A 22,845-nucleotide genomic window follows, 5' to 3' on the forward strand; every position below is an offset into this window, starting at 1 on the left:
GCATATTTATATCAGTGATTTGAGGTAGATATAGAAATCTTTTTTATTTTTACAACTGGGTAAAAGTAGTTCATCTTCTGAAAGTTGTCCACTGAGGATCTAGAAGCAAAGAAACCCTAGTAGCAATGATTATTCCTAGAACCCAAATTTTGGATTCTAAATACCATTTCTCACTAAATGGAACCTGAACTTCTTAGAGAAATGGCTTATTCCAGGGGAAATAGGAGAGAAATCTGGAATGCCTTGCATTAGGAAGTGAGGAAGTTCTTAGAAAATGATAAATGAAAAGGATACAGGATACTCTGTATATGACAGTGGTAGACACACATCATTATACATTTATCAAAACCCATAGAATGTACAATACCAAGATTGGACCCAGGTGTGAGCTATTGTCTTTGGGTGATAATAATGTATCAGTGTAGGTTCATTGATTCTAACAAGTGTATCACTCCAGTATGGACTTCAGATATTGAGGAAGGCTATATGTAGGTGGGGGCAGAATGCATATTGGGAAACTCTGTATTCTACACTCAATTAAGATTTTTTAATTTATGCTAAAAAATGGCCTATTGAAAATTTTTCAAGAGAAAAAGTAATATGTATATAGGAGCCTACTTGAAAGAGCTCCAGGGGAGAAACCTGAGAGAATTTGAAAATCAAAATGAAGAGTGATGTGAGAGAGTAAGTTAGTTGTACATGAGATATACTGACATAAATAAATAAATGATAGGGGGAGAATGGAGAGCTCTCCCTATGAAAGAACATCAGCTCATAAGTATAGAAGAATGATGGGTTTCAAGAGGCATGTTTTAATCATCATAGTAACAATGATTTCAGTCAAAAACCATCCATGAATGATAAAACCAGTGGGTGAAAATTTGAAGAGGAACAGAATATTTACAGTCTCAAAGTCTTCTCCCAGAAATTACCTGTTAATAACAAAGGGAAAAACAATTACACTTTACAGTAGAATAAGCCTGTGAACACAAATTTAAAAGTGTTCCAAGTTAAGGTCACCAACAATGGGGCAATGTGCCCCCTGATGAATGAAAGGATGAAACCTTGATGCAAATTACCAGGCAGAGGTTCTGACTTGGTGGGTCTGGAGGAGCCTGAGAACTGATATTGGAACCAAGCTCCCCAGAGGTTCAGCTGTAGTGATCCACATCATAACTGACTTCTGGGCATGACATCCTTGTTATACTTGCCCTTCGAGCTCTGAACAAAGTTATGCCTGCAAACTTCTAGAAAGTACCACAGTCTACTCTTTCTTTCTGCACAAGTGTCTTTCTTCAATTTGGCCTAAATTCCCATCTGCCTTGAAATCTTCCTGCACATTTTAAGAACTGCTCTGTGTCTCCCCAGCTCTCCTTGGTTACCTTTATGATTGTCTGTTTCCTTGGAATTCTGGGAGTTAATCATCAGCTGAAGAAAATCCACTCGTGGCTGTAAGCAGAAAGAAATTTCTATGAAAGAAAGTTACTTGTGAAATCACAGACAAATCAGGAGTGCAGTATTTAACCTCTGTCCTGAGACTATGGCCCCTTAAAGAGCAGAAGTCTGACTAGTATTGCCTGAGTCCTCAGTGAACTAATATTCACCTACAGACCTTGGAGAACATGATATTTCTCAGAGAGAAAACCGCCATCATGTCAACACTTTTTTGGTCCTCACTCTTTCTGATTTTTGGTTTCTCTGGCTTTTGAAACAGCTTCCTTGCCCAAGAGTTGCCAGCTGTCTCTTCTGTCACACCTGTTTGTTCTGGAGAAAGTCTATGACTTGGATCCTTTTTTCCCTTCCAATTTTAATTCCCTTTTTTTTCTCATTTATTTTTATTAGTTGGAGGCTAATCATTTTACAATATTGTAGTGGTTTTTGCCATACATTGACATGAATCAGCTATGGATCCACACGTGTTCCCCATCCCGATCCCCCCCTCCTATCCCCCTACCCATCCCATCCCTCCGGGTCTTCCCAGTGCACCAGCCCTGAGCACTTGTCTCATGCATCCAACCTGGGCTGGTGATCTGTTTCACCCTTGATAGTCAATGCTATGACTATTTCAGTAGATGCAGAAAAAGCCTTTGACAAAATTCAACATCCATTTATGATAAAAACTCTCCAGAAATCAGGAATAGAAGGAACATACCTCAACATAATAAAAGCTATATATGACAAACCCACAGCAAACATTATCCTCAATGGTGAAAAATTGAAAACATTTCCCTTAAAGTCAGGAACAAGACAAGGGTGCCCACTCTCACCACTACTATTCAACATAGTTTTGGAAGTGTTGGCCACAGCAATCAGGGCAGAAAAAGAAATAAGAGGAATCCAGATAGGAAAAGAAGAAGTGAAACTCTCACTGTTTGCAGACAACATGATCCTCTACATAGAAAACCCTAAAGACTCTACCAGAAAATTGTTAGAGCTAATCAATGAATACAGTAAAGTTGCAGGATATAAAATTAACACACAGAAATCCCTTGCATTCCTATACACTAACAATGAAAAAACAGAAAGAGAAATTAAGGAAACAATACCATTCACCATTGCAACAAAAAGAATAAAATACTTAGGAGTATATCTACCTAAAGAAATGAAAGACCTATATATAGAAAACTATAAAACACTGATGAAAGAAATCAAAGAGGACACAAATAGATGGAGAAATATACCATGCTCATGGATTGGAAGAATCAATATAGTGACAATGAGTATACTACCCAAAGCAATCTATAGATTTAATGCAATCCCTATCAAGCTACCAACGGTATTTTTCATAGAACTAGAACAAATAATTTCACAATTTGTATGGAAATACAAAAAACCTCGAATAGCCAAAGTAATCTTGAGAAAGAAGAATGGAACTAGAGGAATCAACCTGCCCGACTTCAGGCTCTACTACAAAGCCACAGTCATCAAGACAGTATGGTACTGGCACAAAGACAGAAATATAGATCAATGGAACAAAATAGAAAGCCCAGAGATAAATCCACGAACCTATGGACAGCTTATCTTCGACAAAGGAGGCAAGGATATACAATGGAAAAAAGACAACCTCTTTAACAAGTGGTGCTGGGAAAACTGGTCAACCACTTGTAAAAGAATGAAACTAGAACACTTTCTAACACCATACACAAAAATTAACTCAAAATGGATTAAAGATCTAAATGTAAGACCAGAAACTATAAAACTCCTAGAGGAGAACATAGGCAAAACACTCTCTGACATAAATCACAGCAGGATCCTCTATGATCCACCTCCCAGATATTGGAAATAAAAGCAAAAATAAACCAGTGGGACCTAATTAAACTTAAAAGCTTCTGCACAACAAAGGAAACTATAAGCAAGGTGAAAAGACAGCCTTCAGAATGGGAGAAAATAATAGCAAACGAAGCAACAGACAAAGGATTAATCTCAAAAATATACAAGCAACTCCTGAAGCTCAATTCCAAAAAAATAAATGACCCAATCAAAAATTGGGCCAAAGAACTAAACAGACATTTCTCCAAAGAAGACATACAGACGGCTAAGAAACACATGAAAAGATGCTCAATCACTCTATCAGAGAAATGCAAATCAAAACCACAGTGAGGCACCAACTTTAATTCCTAATGAATTACCACACAAATTAATCCCCTCACATGTGTGAAGTACATTGGCAGCTGTTACAGAAGCATCTTCAAGGCCTTAACCCTTTTCAGTGACATCCTGGGTACAAAACCCTCTGTTCCCCTGACCTGCAGACAAGCTTGTGTCTCAGGCCTCATGGAGGTGAAGGTGGGTTAACTAGCTTGCAGCCTCATGGCCCAGAGAAGATCCCTGCCCATGCCAGACTAGCAGAGGGCTCAAATTTAACACAGAATACACTCCACCAACTGACAGATGGGGCTTTCCGTTGCACAACCTATAAAATAGGAGTCTTGGAAACAAAGTGATTCTTTAGCAGCATAACATGTGGGGAAATTATAATATCAGCAAATCATTTTTAAACTAATTTTTATCCTTTAACAGTTTATTGAACGGAAGTGGTAAAGCTTTTATTTCAACAATACGTATGCAATGACATACTAATATGCATTCCTACTATTAAATTTAAACAGCACTTTCTGGCTCATTTTCTTATTTCTTCCCCAACCTCCACCTTCCTCATCACTACACAATGGTATATTAATAACTCCCCAGTTCTAAAATCTATACTTCTCTACCTATCTTTTAAAAACTGCAGAGAAGTGCACAAATCATATGTGTGGAGGTAAATAAATTTTCAAAAAGTGAACCCCCTCGTGTAACCATCACCAGATTTTACCTTTTGAATATCTTTGAGGCGACTTTCTTTTATCTTTTTTACGGATGTTGTGAAAAAATTCACAGCGCTTTTTGGAAACATGCTGATATTTAATACTTCAAAGATTGGGATAAGGAATGGAAAGAGTGCTGAAGAGAAAACATAAAAGAAAAGCAGAGTAAAAAATTAAAATTTACACAGTAAGTATAATTTGCACTATCTATCAGAGAAAGATATCAGAATCACTCCCACTGTGACCTTTGCTCAGACTTCCAAGCCAGTGACTGAGCAAGGCCAAGTCCACTTATGGGGCCTTCACTATAGTAGTGAAACCAGTGGTCCCTTCTGCCTTTTGGAGTGATCAAGGAAACAGAATTATATTCCTTAACTTGGTGGTTTTTTATCTATTTGATTAGAGTCTCTTTGGATAAACCACACTATAGTCTGCTCCTCTAATTAACCACTTCATTCAAACAACAATTCAAGATAGAAATAAAACAGTATGTGCCTCTCAGCCATAATGGAATTAAATTAAAAACCAATAACAAAAATTGGGAAATTCACAAATAATGGAAATTAAATAATACACTCCCAAATAACCAAGGAGCTGTATACTATATAAAAAATGAAACCAGGAATTACTTTGAAATAAAGAAAAATGAAACTAATACTTACCAAAATGAATGGAACATAGGAAAAACATCATTCATGGAAAACTTTAAGGCTATAAATGTCACTTTTAAAAAGAACAAAGATCTCAAGTCATGAACCTAACTTTCCACCCTAACTCACTGAAAAAAGAAGAGCAAACTCAACCTAAATCTAAATGAAAGAAGAAAGTAATGAAGATTTTGTATTTCCACACAAGAAGGGATGGGGAGGGAGGTGGGAGGGGGGATCGGGATGGGGAACACATGTAAATCCATGGCTGATTCGTGTCAATGTATGGCAAAAACCACTACAATATTGTAAAGTAATTAGCCTCCAACTAATAAAAATAAATTTTAAAAAACCCTGAAAATAGAATTGCCATACCACCCAGCAATCCCACTGCTGGGCATACACCCCGAGCAAACCAGAACTGAAAGAGACACATGTACCCCAATGTTCATGGCAGCACTATTTACAATAGCTAGGACATGGAAGCAACCTAGATGTCACTCAGTAGATGAATGGATAAGGAAATTATGGTACATATACACAATGGAATATTACTTACTATAAAAAGAAATGCATTTGAGTCAGTTATAGGGAGGTGGATGATCCTGGAGCCTATTACACAAAGTGAAATAAGTCAGAAAGATAAAGAAAAATACTGTATATTAATGCACATATATGGAATTTAGAAAGAAGGTACCGACAATTCTACATGCAGGGCTGCAAAGGAGACAGATGTAAAGGAGAGAGTTTCAAACTAAGTGGGTGAAGGCAGGGGTGGGATGATTTGAGAGAATAGCACTGAAACATGTACATCATCATGTGTAAAATAGATGACCAGTGCAAGCCGATGCATGAAGCAGGGCGCCCAAAGCTGGTGCTCTTGGATACCCAAAAAGATAGGGTGCAGAGAGGGGTGGGAGGGGATTCAGCATGGGGTGGACACATGTATACCTGTGGCTGATTCATGTTGATGGATGACAAAAACCTCACAATACTGTAAAGTAATTATCCTCCAATTAACATTATGTAAATAATTGGAAAAAATACTAAACAGAAACTACTCAAAAAGAAAGAGACAATGTGAATAGACCTATAAGAAATACAGTTTGATCTGATAATCAAGAAACTACCCACAATCTGACAATGAAAAGTTCAGGTGCAGATGGTTTCAATGCTGAATACTACTCAAATAATTAAAAAATTAATATCAACTTTTCACTAACTCATCCAACAAATAGAAGATGACAGAATACTTTGAAAGTCATTCTTCAGGATCAGCATTAACCTGGTGTGAGAAAGAGAGTAAGATAGTAGAGGAAAAGAAAACTACAGACCAATGTAGCTTATGACCATGGATACACAAATCCTCAAGAAAATACTAGCAAACTGAACCTACTAATATATACAAAGATGTATACACCATATATAAGTGCACTTTATCCCAGGAATGCAAATTGTATAATATGCCATTTCAATAGAGTAAAAAACAATGACCACACAATTATCTAATATGTGCATAAGAAGCATGTGACAAAAATCCAATACACACTTGTGATTAAAAAAACTCTCAGCAAACAGGAAAAGAAGGGTCTTTCATTAACCTGATAAAAGGAATCTATGAAAAACCCACAGTTAACACTAATACTTAATAGTGAAAAACTGGATGGTTTTCTCTAACATTAAGAATAAGACAAAAACCACTATAATATTGTAAAGTAATTAGCCTCCAACTAATAAAAATAAATGAAAAAAAAAAGAATAAGACAAGTAAGCCTTCTTCATCACTTCTACTCAAAACTGTACCTGATGTTCTAACCAGAAGAATTAGTCAAGAAAATTAAAGAAAGTATATCCAAATAGGAAATGAAGAATAAAACTCTATCAGATAACATGATCTTGTACACAGGGACTCCTAAGGAAGTCACTAAAAACCTATTAGAATTAATAAACAAGTTCAGCCAGGTTTCAAGATACAAGATCAAAGTACAAAATCAATTGTATTTCTGTACATTGCAAAAAATAATCTGAAAGTCACATTGAAAAAACAACTCCGTTTATAATAACATCAAAAAGAATAGAATAAGTAGAAATAAAATATGTAAAATTTACACTCTGAAAACCACAAAACCTTGTTGAACTAAATTAAAGAAGATGTAAATGAAAAACATGCCATGTTCATGAATCAGAACATTTACATTGTCAAGATGGCAAATTGACTGACATAAAGCATTTCCTTTCAGAACTCTAGCTAAACTCTTTGAAGAAACGATCTTAGATTAAACTCATAGGAAATTGCAAGGGGCTCATAGGAGAAAAAACATTCCTGAAAAAAATAATAAAGTTATAAAGACTCACATTTCCTGATTTTAAGATTTACCATAAAGCTACATTAATCAAGGCAAAGTGGTTCTGGCCTAAGGATGGACATACAGATTCATAGAATAGAGTTTTGAATACAGAAATAAGGCCACATGCCTATGGTCAACTGAACACTGAAAATCTTTCTAAGACCATTCAATGGAGACAAAACAGTCTTTTCAATAAGTGGTGCTGAGACAACAGGATCAGTTCAATTCAGTTCAGCTGCTCAGTCGTGTCCGACTCTTTGCGACCCCATGGACTGCAGCACGCCAGGCTCCCCTGTCCATCACCAACTCCCAGAGTTTACTCAAACTCCATGTCCATTGAGTCGGTGATGCCATCCAACCATCTCAAGCAAATTATACCAGGACTATTGATTTAAGTGATAACTGAAATTTGTACCTTTTGACCACCATCATCCAATTCTATCTCCCAAACCCTATCTTTGGTAACCAAAAGTCTGACATCATTTTTCTATGAGTTTGGGTTTCTTCCTTTGATTCAGCATGTAAAGTGTTTGTCTTTCTCTGTCTGACTTATCTCACTAAGCATAATACCCTCCATTGAGGTCCAGACACATTGCTGCAAATGGCAGGATTTCCTTTTTTTTTCATGGCTGAATAGTATTCTGTTGTGTGTGTATATATATTTTCCCTCTATCTTTATCCATCCATGGACACTTAGGTTGTAAAAACCATTGTATTGTATATTTTAAATCAGTGAATTGATGGTATTGAATTATATCTCAATAAACCTATGAAAAAGAAGGAAGGAAGGGAGGGAAGGAGGAAGGGAGGAAGAAAGAACAAGAGGGAAGAAGGGACGGAGGGAGAAATACAGAAAAAGAAATGTAGTAGGACACTTACCTACTGAGAGAAGAAATGGATCGAGGATATTAAATCTTAAGAGCTTCTTGGCATTATCCACAAAGGGATCTTGTGGGTTGCCAAGGGAATCAATATTCACTCCAAATGATGTGCTAGTAATCACATCCATGCTGTAGCCCCCAAAGACCCTGAGTAGAGAAAGATAAACACAGACAATTACAATCGGGACCAGTTGACTACCCATATCCAATATAGTCAAAAAGAAAATCAGATGCCCAGGCAAGACAGGTCAAGAGCCACACTCTCTCAGAACCACCTGCTGGATCATGGAAGACTGTCTGCTACTCTCACTCACTCCTGAGGTGTGTATGAGATGTGAATGATGCAACTGCCCCTGTGCTGGGAAGATGGGGACACTAAGGCAAGTTAGGGCCCCCCCCCACCCTGCCATCAAACTCAAGGAGCTCAGTCATAGAAGGATAGAACCCATAATCTGACAAAGCACAGTAGTGTGCTTTGACTATGGGCAATAATAGGTGTATAAGGACTGTGTCTGAGCACAGCAAAGGGAGTAAATTCACTCTTCCTGGGGAGTCAAGAAAGGGGACATTGATGTGGGTCTCACCTCACCACAGAACCTGTGCTCAGAGCTGATTCCCTTTTAGTGCAAAAGCAGAGTTGATATACAATATCACAGTAGTTTCAGGTGTAGAAGAGTGATTTTAAATACTTCATTTAAAGTTATTATTAAATACTGAATACATTCCTTGTTATGTACAATCTATCCCTGTAGCACAATTATGTTATACATTATAATTTGGACCTTTTAATCGTCTACCCTATCTTGCACTCCCCTTCCTACTTTCCATTGGTAACCACCAGTTTGTTTTCTATATCTGTGAGTCTGTTTCTGTTTTGCTATATTGATATTTATTCATTTTATTTTTAGATTCCACATATAAATGATAACATGCAACATTTGTCATTGTTTGTCTAACTTATTTCATTAAGCATAATACCCTCTAGGTCCATACATGTTGTAAATGGCACAGTTTCATTCTTTTTTATGGCTCAGTAATATTTCTTGTTGGGGGGTGGTATGTATACACACATGTGCCACATCTTCTTTAAGCATTCATATACAGACAGATACTTACATTGCTTCTGTATCTTGGCTATTATAAATAAAGCTGATATAAACATTGGGGTGCATGTACCTTTTCAAATTAGTGTATTCATTTTCACTAGACGTATACCCAGGGTGGAATTGCTAGATCATATGACAGTTCTTAGCTTCCTGGGTGGCTCAGTGGTAAAGAAACTGCCTGCAAGGCAGGAGATTTGGGTTTAATCCCTGGCTCAGGAAGATCCCCTGTAGAAGGGAATGGCTACCCACTCCAGTATCCTTGCCTGGGAAATCCCATGGACAGAGGAGCCTGGCGGGCTACAGTCTGTGGGGTCACAGAGAGTGGGACATGACGGAACACAGACAATAGTTCTCTTTAAGATTGTGGAGAAACCTCCATACGGTTTCCCACAGTGGCTGCATCAATTCACAGTCCACCAACCTTGTACCTGGGTTTCCTTTTCTCCACATCTGCACCCAAACTTACAGGTGTTGGCTGATTTTGTGATTTTGATTTGCATTTCTCTGATGATTTGCAATGTTGAACATCTTTTCAACTGTATATATTCCCTTGAAAACATGTCTATTAAGAGCTTCTGCCCATTTTTCATTAGGTTGTTTGTTATTTAGATTTTGAGTTGTATGAGATATTTATATATTTTTGGATACTAAACTCTTATCATCATATCATTTGCAAATTATTCTCCCATCCATTAACTAGGTGGTCTTTTCATCTTATCAATATTTTACTTGACTGCATAAAAGATTTTTAAGTTCAATTAGGCAAAATAAAAAATTAGATCATTTGCTTATTTTTGCTCTTGTTTTCTTTGCCTTAAGAGTTAAATTCAAAAACATATTGTTATGATTTATGTCAAAGAGCATTCTGCCTATTGTTTCTTGTATGTTTTTATGGTCTCTAGACTTACATTTAGATCTTTAATCCATTTTGAGTTTGTTTTTCTATAGGGTATGAGAAAATATTCTATTTTCATTCTTTTACATGTAGTTATCCAGTTTTTCCAGTACACTTATTGAAGAGACTATCTTTTCTACATTGTATATTCTTGCTTTCTTTATCATAGATTAATTGATTCTAAGTATATGAGTTTATTTTCAGACTATCAATTTTATTCAGTTGATATGTGTCAACTGGCACTTTTGTGCCAGTGCTCTCTCAAATCAGGAATAAGACAAGGATGCCCACTCTTGCTCCTTCTATTCAATAAACTATGGGACGTCCTGGCCACAGGAATCAGACAAGAAAAAGAAATAAAGGTCATCCTAATTGGAAGGGAACATGTAAAACTATCACTATTTGCAGATGAAATAATACTTTATATAGGCAACCCTGAAGTTCCACCAAAAATCTAGAATAAATGAATTCAGTAAAGTGGCAGGTACATGATTAATATTCAGAAATCTGTTGCTTTCTATACAGTAATAAAGAACTATCAGAAAGAGAAAATAATAAAACAATCCTGTTTAAAATCACATCAAAAAGAATAAGACACTGAGGGATAAACTTAATCAGGGAGGTGAAAGACCTATACTATGAAAACTATAAAACGAAGGAAATTGAGGGTGATACAAACAAATGAAAAGATATTCCATGTACATGGATAGGAACAATTAATATTGCCTAAATGCCCATATTACCCAAAGCAATATATAAATCTAGCATGATTCCTATCAAAATACTTGTGGTACTTTACACAGAACTAGAACAAACAATCCTCAAATTTATATGGAAACATACAAGACCATAAGTAGCCAAAGCAATCTTGAAAAAATCAACAGAGATGGAGGCATCACGCTCCCTGATTTAAGGTCAAACTGTATTTTTGTCTCCCAGAATATCCAAGGTGACAGTTAAGTAGATAAGTTAACCGTGGCTAATGTATACAGAAGATACCTTCTGATATTTTCTTTTCTTTTCTTTTCTTTTTTTTTACTTTCTGATATTTTCATGAGCCACCACTCATTCTTGGGTGGCCAGTCGGAGTTGTAAACCACACACCTACTTCTATTCGGTCACTAGAGTAACTCAGCAGTGGGAATTTGGCTCCAAGCAGGCAACAGAGGGGCTCAGTGGAGCTCAGAGGACCAGCAGCTTCACCCCTACTTACTCTTTTATGTCAACGGACGTGCCTTTCTCTGCTTCCTTCCTCAGGTTCCTCACCAACACATCTCCATACTGCCTAATGATAGGGAACATCTAGACACAAAACACAACAGCATGGGAAGTTAAATGTGGAGACTCAAGTTTTAGAAGGACCTGGTTCTCAGGGGCATGGAGTCATCAGTGACATTTTACTCTGAATCTGATGATGTCTCTTCCAGGATGTGAAGATAAAGACCATTTCAGGAAACTCAAATTTGGCACACCACTCCTTGGACAGGGATATGAATTTATTTTCTATCTTATTCTTTAAGTTGCTCATGGAAAACCCTTTTCTTTTCTTTTCTTACCTCCTTAAGCTTCCCACTGGTGAAGGTTGGAGACAGCAATGTCCGTATTCTCTTCCATTGTTCATCCTCAGCCACAGAAACAGCATTTTTCATAATTCCCAGTGGACCAAAAACCTAGAGTTGAAAGCAAATTTTACCCTACCTAAGTGTTGGAAGTCTCAACAGGTATGGAAAATTTGTTAATAATTTGGGAACAATGTATTCAACAAATATTTAGTGACTGTCTACTTAGTACCAGGCCCTATGTTAGATGCACAATAAACATTTATCCTGAATGTCTAGGTTCTTGTGAATGTGGAAGAGACATTCAGCCACTTGATGTGTTTCCAGCCATCATATTCCAATCTGCTTTTAAACGCAAATGACCATGTAGTACAGAAAGGGTTCTTCCAGGGGATAGAAGGGAATAAGATCGAGCTCATCTTCCCAGGCTATGCAGAGACGGATTGGTGACAGCCAGCCAGATAGCCTTGGCAGACTGCATTTTGCCACAAAGCTAGTGGATGTGATGGAATTCCAGTTGAGCTATTTCAAATCCTGAAAGATGATGCTGTGAAAGTGCTGCACTCAATATGCCAACAAATTTGGAAAACTCAGCAGTGGCCACAGGACTGGAAAAGGTCAGTTTTCATTCCACTCCCTAAGAAAGGCAATCCCAAAGAATGCTCAAACTACCGCACAATTGCACTCATCTCACATGCTAGTAAAGTAATGCTCAAAATTCTCCAAGCCAGGCTTCAGCAATATGTGAACTGAGAACTTCTAGATGTTCAAGCTGGTTTTAGAAAAGGCAGAGAAACCAAAGATCAAATTGCCAATATCTACTGGATCATCAAAAAAGCAAGAGAGTTCCAGAAAAACATCTGTTTCTGCTTTATTGACTACACCAAAGCATTCGACTGTGTGGATCACAATATACTGTGGAAAATTCTGAAGGAGATGGGAATACCAGACCACCTGACCTGCCTCTTGAGAAACCTGTATGCAGGTCAGGAAGCAACAGCTAGAACTGGACATGGACCAACAGACTGGTTCCAAATAGGAAAAGGAGTATGTCAAGGCTGTATATTGTCACCCTGCTTATTGAACTTACATGCAGAGTACATGATAGAAACGCTGGGCTGGAAGAAGCACAAGCTGGAATTAAGATTGCCGGGAGAAATATGAATAACCTCAGATATGCAGATGACACGACCCTTATGGCAGAAAGTGAGGAAGAACTGAAGAGCCTCTTGATGAAAGTGAAAGAGGAGAGAGAAAAAGTTGGCTTAAAGCTCAACATTCAGAAAACTAAGATCATGGCATCTGGTCCCATCACCTCATGGGAAATAGATGGGGAGACAGTGGAAACAGTGTCAGACTTTATTTTGGGGGTCTCCAAAATCACAGAAGATGGTGACTGCAGCCATGAAATTAAAAGACACTTACTCCTTGGAAGGAAAGTTATGACCAACCTAGATAGCACATTAAAAAGCAGAGACATTACTTTGCCAACAAAGGTCCGTCTGGTCAAGGCTATGGATTTTCCAGTGGTCATATATGGATGTGAGAGTTGGACTGTGAAGAAAGCTGAGCACCAAAAAATTGATGCTTTTGAACTGTGGTGTTGGAGAAGACTCTTGAGAGTCCCTTGGACTGCAAGGAGATCCAACCAGTCCATCCTAAAGGAGATCAGTCCTGGGTGTTCATTGGAAGGACTGATGCTGAAGCTGAAACTCCAATACTTTGGCCACCTCACTCGAAGAGTTGACTCATTGGAAAAGACCCTGATGCTGGGAGGGATTGGGGGCAGGAGGAGAAGGGGACGACAGAGGATGAGATGGCTGGATGGCATCACCAACTCAATGGGCATGAGTTTGAATAAACTCCGGGAGTTTGTGATGGACAGGGAGGCCTGGAGTGCTGCAATTCATGGGGTCGCAAAGAGTCAGACATGGCTGAGCGACTGAACTGAACTTTGGTCTTTACATATATTTACAGCCTGATCAACTGGAAAAAGGAATGTGCTGATATGGTGGGGGCTTTTTAAGTAGTACTAACTATGCAAAAGTTTATGGATTAAAAAAAAAGTTTATGGATCTACTTCATATTCTGAAAAAAATTGCGCAATGACATGGAAAACCTTTTCCCCTACATTTTCCCCCAGGAATAGAAGGGGGAAGAAGACAACTTTATTTCTCAGCTTGGGACAGGCGTATGAAGCCAGCCTGTTTGAAAATTTCCTCAATCTTTCAAATATATATTTTGTTTTAAAATAGATCGCTCCAACACTCATTTATGATAAAACTCACAAAACAGGAAGACAAAAAAATTTCCTCAACTTGATAAACAGCATCTACAAAAAGACCTACAGCTTATATCACTTTAACGATGAAATACCAAAGTGACATCTCCAAGACAGAAGACTCATCATCAGAGTAGGAGACTCCAGCCTTTGTTGTCTCACAATTAGACAGCTCACAGTAAATGAAAATAGATCTAAGAAGTGTCGGCAATACAACAGAGCACACTTGAAAATAGCTCATAAAAAGAGTAAGGAGAAGAGTTGTATTTTGTTTGCATCATCCCTTCCCCTAGGCCACCACTGCTCAGCATCAAGAGGAAATTCCCCAGCCTGAGACATTTTCCCTTGCTGGGGAAAAAAAAAAGACTAAAAGAGACAACAGGATCAGTGACCTGTTTCTCCAGCCTTTCAGAACATTGCACAAATGACCTGCTTTGCTTTCATCCCACCCAGAGATGAGCAGAGCTGAGACATCCAGAGACAACTAGGAACAAAGAAGAAGGGCAGGGACTACCAGTGTCAACCACGCAGCAGGAGTGACTATGGTTCTCTGTATCCTGCTCTGCAGAAAACCCCAGAAACTTTGCTATGATGAAACCAACTGCCAGCATAGTCATTGAAAAACCTCTGAAAATTTTGGTGCTAACTCCCCAGGGTTCTACATTAGCAGACTCCAATTGCCTGAGCCCTGTCTTTCCCCTCCACCCTCAATAGAGCTGCTCCAGCCAGTGATGCCTGGAGACCCAGGATCCACACCAGCTTCCAGCCCCGATCTTCTTGGCTGGGCATGTGCAAAACCCCATCCCAGACCCCTGCAGCTGCTCAGGTGTCTATACTACATCAGTGGAAAGCAGTAGGTATTATGTGCTTTTGTAGCTACACACACACACACACACACACACACATACCTATCTGTCTTTATCTGTATCCATCTATCTGTCATCTGGCCTGTTATCATCTATCTACATACAAAAGCGTGGATTTAGACTGATAATTCAGTCGATGACTCCACAGGGTTTACTCTAGTTTCTCAGTCTCTGAACCTGTGACTTCTTCTCCAATGGTGAGAATGCTGGCTTCCATCATCCTTTCTATATAATTACTTGATCAATCCTCCTTTATGGAGCAAATCTACAATCCATCCCTTTCCACTCACGATGCCCTCTCACCCTACGAGCTACTGCTACAAGTGAGTATTTTGTGTTCTCTTACCAGTGAAAGTGAAAGGGGTTTCCCTGATAGCTCAGTTGGTAAAGAATCTGCCTGGAATGCAGTAGACCTTGGTTCGATTTCTGGGTCAGGAAGATCCCCTGGAGAAGGGAAAGGCTACCCACTCCAGGATTCTTGGACTTCCCTTGTGGCTCAGCTGGTAAATAATCCGCCTGCAATGCAGGAGACCTGGGTTCAATCCCTGGGTTGGGAAGATTTCCTGTAGAAGGGAAAAGCTACCCACTCTAGTACTGTGGCCTGAAGAAATCTATGGATTCTATAGCCCATGGGGTCGCAAGAGAGTCAGACATGACTGAGTGACTTTCGCTTTCACTTTACCAGTGCCTGGCTGCTGTCCCTGTGGATACCCTCCCCTCCCTACTCGGTCTCTGACTTGGAGCCACTGTCCTCCTTCTCTAGCCCCACCCTGACGTGTGAGGTTGCCCACCTTCTGTGGCCCACCTTTGGGTTTAGGGCTGGATTGTCCAAGAAGAGATGGCAGGCAGGGGAAGGAGAGGGGAGGGAAGGGGCAGGAAAGGGAAAGGAAGAGCCATGTACAGCTTCTGACCCCACTGAAACTGACCAGTGTGTGCAGCCTTTCTCCCAATCAACTGAACAATCAGCCACCTTTAATTCAACATTCATGGTGTTAAGGCAGTTGTGTGAGTCCTACCCTACTGCCTCCAACCCCACTAGAGCTGCCCAGCCAGTGCCACCGCTGATGCTATAAGACCCAGGATCCACACCAGCAGCCAACCTTTTTCGATGCACATGTGCAAAACACCATCAGAGGCCCCTGCAGATGCTCAGATGCCTAAAGCCAGTCCTGACTACTGTCACTCGACTGCACCGGCCCACCTGTCCACAGCTAACCTCTGCAGTCGCACACCTGCACACTGCCCGGCTCAAGCCTGAGCACAGCAGTGAAGACCCAGGGCAGCAAAAAGTGAAGTAAATAAATACTAAAAAAATAAATTATTTTAAATGGATAGTCTTTCCATAAATGGTGCTGGAGCAAATCAGACATTTAGATGCAAAAAAAAAAAAAAAAACAAACAAACCCAAAAAACTTAACCTCACATGTTACACAGAAACTAACACAAAATGGATTATAGACTTAAAGTTAAAACATAAAGTGATTTAATGCTTAGGGACAAAATAGGAGAAAATCTTCAAGGCCTAAGGCTAGGTCAAGATAATTTGGACTTGACAACAAAGGCAAAATCCATAAATGGGAAAACTGACAAGTCACTCATCAAAGTTTAAAGAGCAGTATTTGCTATGCTGAAGATCTTGATAAGAGGAAAAAACAAGCTACTTGCTGCAAATATAAAAGAATAGTAAGAAGGAGCCTTGTAGGGATGGAACAGTTCTATCCATTGATTGCCGTGGTAGCTACACAAATCTACATCTAGGACTCATTTTCATAGAGCAAAACGTACAAAACGAATGAGTATGAAACTGAAGAAATCACAATAAGCTCTGTGGATAGTATGAATGCCAGTTTTCTGCTTTGAAATTGTATTCTAATTAATCAACGTATTGCCAATGGAGGAATCAGGACGAAAGGTACATGACATGCAGCCTCTCTGCGTTTTTCTCTTTTGACAACATCCTGTGAATTTATAATATATTTCAAAATGCATATCTAATAAGCAAATTGCAAATTTAAAAAATGGATGCCTACCTTCCGGTTTGTGAAGACAGAATAACATTCTTTCACTAGTACTGTTTTGATCACATCTGGATCTGTGATAACCAACAGAGGATATTTACCTTCAAAAATCCTGTGTAGGGAAAACAGAGCTGATTAAACTTAAGGAGCCATTTTCTGCAGCTGGAGCCATACCTGGAAGTCCAGATGTTTATCTTAACATTACATAATCCATCCTTCTAAAGTCATCATTAAAAATACCATGAAAACACTGCTAATTCTAGGTGGTAAGTATATAGGTATTTCCAGTATCATTTTCCATAATTTTTATAGGTTTAATGTATTTCATATCAAGAAGGAAGTTAGGTTAGAAAATAATTGAAGAAAGCAAATTATCTGAAAATTAAAAAATAATTAAGGGGAGACCATCTACTCAGTCATTTTTGAAGATATACCCAAAGCATGAAAATGTGTATAATATTAGATGAAAACTGTAGACACATCTATCATAAATATGTAACAATATATCTGCAAATGGAAGAAGATTTGGAATGCTCCACAAGTGACAGTGGGATTATGAAAGATTTTCTCTTTTGTCCTATTTTCTAAAATTTGCTTATTAGTTAATACTTTTTTAAGGAAAAATTTTAAATAGTGAGATATCCTTGGTAGCATCAAGTTCAGGATAATTTGAACAAAAGAAAAAGAGAATGAAAAAAATCAGAGAAGCATATATAATTCAGTTTTTTAATATTTTCTTTTCATTTCATGGGTCCCGTGGGCCTCAGGCTCCATGTAGGTAACATCTGTCAGCAGCATGGCAGGCCCACATTTGACCAACCTATCACACAAAGCTGACTCTTCAGATGTGAGACATCACTGTTTGACCTGATCTCCTGACTGTCAGGATGTCCCTTCATGGGAATCGGCCACTGACATGAGATTTACTATGAGTTATTTACTGTCTTCTGACATTTTGGTTTCCCTGTCAATCACTTGCAATGGCTAGAACGAAAGATTTTCTACATGTTCCCTATCTTCCTTTAACTCCATAGAAGAATTTCAAATCATTTTGTGATTGCATATAAAAATCACAGAGAAACACTGCACTTACTTTTGCCCATTTCCAAAAGCTGTTCTAAAACTCAGATGGTGTAAGAGGGTGTCAAGAGCACTTAGTGCTGAAGCAGTGACAGGAGGGATTGAGGAGGCACTCAATCTGCTCTTCCACCTTATTACTCGGACAATTCCCTTCTTCCCATTATGGTTTTGCAACAACACTTGGGTGGAGAAGAGATAGTGGTTTGGGGTGACCCCTGATATTCATGATGTCACTCCAGCCTTAATAATTTCTCTCACTAACAGTTACAATCAGATTTTTGAACCCACCTCAGATCATAGTGATTCTGTGCACTGATGAGTGGGGTCAAAGTCTGTATTTATAACAAGCTCTCCCAGGTGCTCCTCATACATGCAAGCATGAGAACCACTTTCTAAAAAGAGAACTGGGATCCACCATGAAAAAGGGATTCCATCCAGAGCTCGCAAGTACTAAATGTTGGAGGGGCAGTTGGGCTGGGCCAGGAGTGCCCCAGTGCTATGTATTCTTTGCACTCAACCAGGTTGACATCTGGGGCCATGGCAACTCACAGGGTCCCATGGTTAATGAGGGCCTGATGAGAGAAGATGAAGAGGTCCGGACAGGTAGAGCCTCTGCCACTTGCTTTTGGCAAAGAAGCCCCACAAGACACCTCTCCCTCTGCTCACCAAACCTCCAACAGCTCCTAAAGCCCACCGGACACACTCTGTGTCAGATATATATACCCTACATCTCCTCAAGGTCAGAGAAAAACAGTAGAGAAAACAATCATTGAGTACAATTCTGTTGGAAAATCTTACCTGAAAATTTAAAACAAACAAACAAACAAACTCCATACTTGTAGAAAAAGTAAAAAGCTGAGAAGATATGATTTCCCATTATGTTAACCTATAACCCTCATCTCTTTTTCCAAAAGGACATATTAAATCCAGAATTTAAATAAAGGATATTGGGTTTAAATTAAAAGAGGATCGTGTGGGAAAGGGTCATAAGATACATTTATGAGCACATATTAGAATGTTCTGGGATAATGCATTTTATGCAATTAAAGGTAACCTAAGGAGAGAAAAACAGAAAAGGGGAGAAGAGTGAGATCCTGGAGAGAAAGGGAGGCTAGGAGTCCCTGGGCCTCAAAGTCTGGAGAAAAGTGACGACCTGTGACTCTCCAGGCCTGATTCAGACTGCAGACCTGGATACCTGTGGCCTCCAGGATCTCTGGTAGAACAAATCTGCAAGCTTTACAATATGTGAATTCATTCCAAGAAGCTCTGGACTGAGACTGTCCTCCACACCACCAGGGAGAGGGGAGGATTATTGTAACAAGTGTGTCCGATAGAAGTTTTCAGAATACTCACCCCCACATTTTCCCATACTTTTTAAAACATTCTTCATCAAATTCACAAATACCCTATAAGGAAAAACAATATTACATTATTAATATACTGTATGAACCTTAGCTCTAATTCATAAAACTACTAGCTTTCACTGGCAGTTGGAGGGAAGTTCTTATTCACAAATGTCTTAAAGGAAAGGAGAGAAAATAGAGGAGATATTTGTAACAGAAAATTTAAAATCACTCTTGAATTTTCTTTGAATATTATAGATACTAAACACTTACCCCATCAGTGAATACTAATTGCTCCTTGTCATCCTGAAGGTTTTTTGCTTGTGCATGTATTGTCTAAAATCTCTTAATCTCTAATCCACCGTGGACATGTGAGAAAACTGGAGATGAGGGAAGTAAGGGTTTCCTACACACACTTTCATCTCCTAGTTTAAAAGCCTTTTCATTTATCTCATGAGCTCTTTCTAGAATTTTAGCAGAATAAGGAAGTTAAAGCACCAGTAATGTCTTCTAATCTCACAGATCTAAAGAAGTCTAAGGGGTGTATGTTCCATGAGAAAGTGAATGAGTGATTGAATGAATGACAAAGTGAACATGCCTTCTAGCTTTCCAGCTCAACACAGAAAAGATGGGGCAATGCTACAAATATACAAAGAATAGTGGTTTTAAACACCTGGCCTGAGTTTTTACTTCTATAACTTAAAAAAAGCCTGTCCCTAAGTTTCTATCATGATATTTAATGCTTTAACAAGTAAATGAAGGTCCCAGAAATGTGGGTTGGGGTGCATCTACTAAGCAGTTCATCTGGGAATGGTGGAGAGGAAATTACTACTTCCTCAGATGGGAAAAAGTTCAGGAAGTTCTGAGGCAGTAATGAGACAGTGAAGACCTCAGTTGGGAGAATCAGGATCTGAGAAGCAAGCCTCATGTCTGCAGGACAGGAAATCTGAGCCAGAGGGCAGCCTGCACATAGGGCTCTGCCCCTGCACATCGGAACGCAGCTCACGACCTTCAGTTCAGGGGCAGGGCCCTGGGGGAGGCATCAGAGCTGAATGAACATCAGAATTCACCGTCCGTCTGCCACCTGGTACATTCCTTTCAGTTAAATTAAACTTCTAATAATTTTGTCAAATCATACCCTTTCTAGTGATTTTTGTATATCTGATTTTGCCTTATTTAAAAAAAAAAACACTCCACAACTTATTTACTGGTTAAATATCTGAAGTAAATAGACAAACTTGCCTCAGTTACAGTCATTCCCTGCTCAAACTCACCCATGAGTTGCCTGCTTTGAAGGCACAGAAGAAAAACAGAAAGCTTTTGGCTCATTTTTTTATATCCCAAAAGATGTCATGCATAGAAAGAGGTGAGGTAGAACATGGAAAAAAACTGTAGGCATTAGCAGTTCTTGAGAGAATCCAAGTATGTGCAAATTACCTGATACATTAGAACCGAAGCATACAAGCAATTCAGGAGAAAGGAGAAAAAAGGGTACCCAGAGCTTATGCTACCAACAGGACACATCTGACTCTACTATGTGCTGCTTAATGAGCCACGACAAGGCATCCCTTCATGCTTTCCTCCTGACAATTAGTAGGGCTGTGCCTTGCTGGGAATCTGCACCTGGCATAGAGATCCTCTTCACAAAGCTTACAAGATGGAACTTCAAGTCCTGTGCTGACTCAGCCAAGAGAGCTCGACTGTCTGAGGAGGCAAACCTGAGGCTCTTAACAGCTGACAATAGAGGCCTGGCATAAAGAGGGCATATGTAGGTGGGGCCTACGATGCCATTTCTGGGAAATATGAAAACTGACAACTGCCTACTGAGGAGGAGAATTTTTACTATGGAACTCAGCTGGGATTTGCAACCATAAGAAGCAAAAAAGGGACATCAAGCAATATGTACCTTTCGGTAGGACAGAATGTTTCCAAAAAGAGGCAGAGGTCTTGGGCCAGGAACCCCCAACTTCTTAAACAGTCCATGTGAATAAGTTCCATATCTATAAAGTGAAAGAGAAAATCCAGGTCAGGGGTTGTGGAATAAGTGCTGGAGCTGGCTACTCACTGACTCAGAACTGGATCCATCAGCCTAGAGAAGTAACATGTAGGTGATAAATAATACCAGCAATTCCAAAAGCAATAATTACTTTCATTCATCTTCTTCTTTCCCTCCTCCACAGTGAGATCATAAATAGCAGCTGAAATCCTGATGGTTCCAATCTTAGAGTGGATGCTTGATAAATGTTTACTATTTCAGAGCTCCTGAGAGGTATAGGCTGTAATTCCTCCAAAAAATTCATTCATATATAAATTCATTCATTAGTAAGTTGACTCTTCCATGATTTAGAGATTCTCATTCTAGATACAAAGGGGAAACTTTCTTTTTCTGTATCAAACATGAGATTTTGGTTATCTGCATCCACCCAATGACAGAGTTACTAGACTTTACCTTAGCATTGTTCTCATCCTTTTCCTTTCCTCTGATGTTTTGTTGTTTAGTCACCCAGTCATTTCCGACTCATTATGACCCTATGGACTGCAACATGCCAGGCTTCCCTGTCCTTCACTATCTCCTAGAGTTTGCTCAAACTCATGTCCATAGAGTCAGTGATGCTATCCAACCATATCATCCTCTGTGCCCTCTTCTCCTGCCCTCAATCTTTTCCAGCATCAGGTTCTTTTCCAATGTGTAAGTTCTTCCCATCAAGTGGCCAATGCATCAGAGATCCTTCCATGATATGACCTCATTTTAAGATCTGATTATTCTTAACTCTGTCTTCAAGAGCAGGCCTTAAAGCAAGCACAGTATTCTTATCTGTAGAATGAAAACTGTGTTCAAGGCTTCCATTGCCATCATAGAAATTGAGCACCTTTCAGCCACACCCATGGCTCTGTTGTCAGGCAATTTGGTTGACTTGAACGACAAATAAGTTGTAGTGATTGACCCTTTTGTTCCCTGAAACTGTATAAATGAATCAATGACTAAAGGATCCATCTCCAGACCATTCCCCACCTCATGGTATCTGGTCCTCCAACCACCTGCTAAGCCCAGTGCCTGAAATACACTAATTTTTCTAAAGATGCTCAATCACAAAGCCTCTGTACTTCAACTATCTTAAAAACCAATTAACCTGGTACTCCCTATGGCAGGCCTGTCTGCAGGTTATCCTTTATGTATTATGTGTGCAAGCCCACAACTCCAGGTTCTAGATCTTTGCAAGCCTGCTCACTCTGGTATTGCTGAGAGATGACAGAGTGCAAGAAAAGAGGCTGAAGGAAGAGACTGCCATCAGTGATTTAAAGTGAACTTGCTAGGCCTCCAAGGCTAAGTCTGTAGAGTCAAATTAGTAAGGTATGGTTGAAAAGCATGCTGTGTGTTAAATGGTTCAAAATGCCCTACAGGCACTTTCAACAAAGAGATATCGGGGTTCCCAGTCTTCAGTTAGCTTCCCATGTAGAACAAAAGACACTTTGTGTGACAAAAAATGAGTGACCATAAAAAAACTTCAGAATA

General features: G+C 39.2%; 1 protein-coding gene across 1 annotated transcript in view; it reads right to left on the reverse strand.

The window, feature by feature from the left end:
- The window catches only part of LOC110142775 (cytochrome P450 3A24), a 34,054-nt gene extending 12,759 nt beyond the window's left edge, over positions 1-21,295 (reverse strand). Inside the window, exons 1-8 of the mRNA XM_070460354.1 lie at positions 21,238-21,295; positions 19,342-19,394; positions 16,921-17,020; positions 11,741-11,854; positions 11,398-11,486; positions 8,182-8,330; positions 4,316-4,443; positions 1,383-1,449 (exon numbers count right to left, since the gene is read on the reverse strand). Of these exons, the coding sequence (XP_070316455.1) occupies positions 1,383-1,449; positions 4,316-4,443; positions 8,182-8,330; positions 11,398-11,486; positions 11,741-11,854; positions 16,921-17,020; positions 19,342-19,349 (655 nt within the window). The 5' untranslated portion in view covers positions 19,350-19,394; positions 21,238-21,295. The remainder of the gene's footprint in view (positions 1-1,382; positions 1,450-4,315; positions 4,444-8,181; positions 8,331-11,397; positions 11,487-11,740; positions 11,855-16,920; positions 17,021-19,341; positions 19,395-21,237) is intronic.
- Positions 21,296-22,845: the final 1,550 nt, after the last annotated feature.

The sequence above is a fragment of the Odocoileus virginianus genome, chromosome 33 (genome assembly GCF_023699985.2).
Source record: "Odocoileus virginianus isolate 20LAN1187 ecotype Illinois chromosome 33, Ovbor_1.2, whole genome shotgun sequence".
Taxonomy (NCBI): domain Eukaryota; kingdom Metazoa; phylum Chordata; class Mammalia; order Artiodactyla; family Cervidae; genus Odocoileus; species Odocoileus virginianus.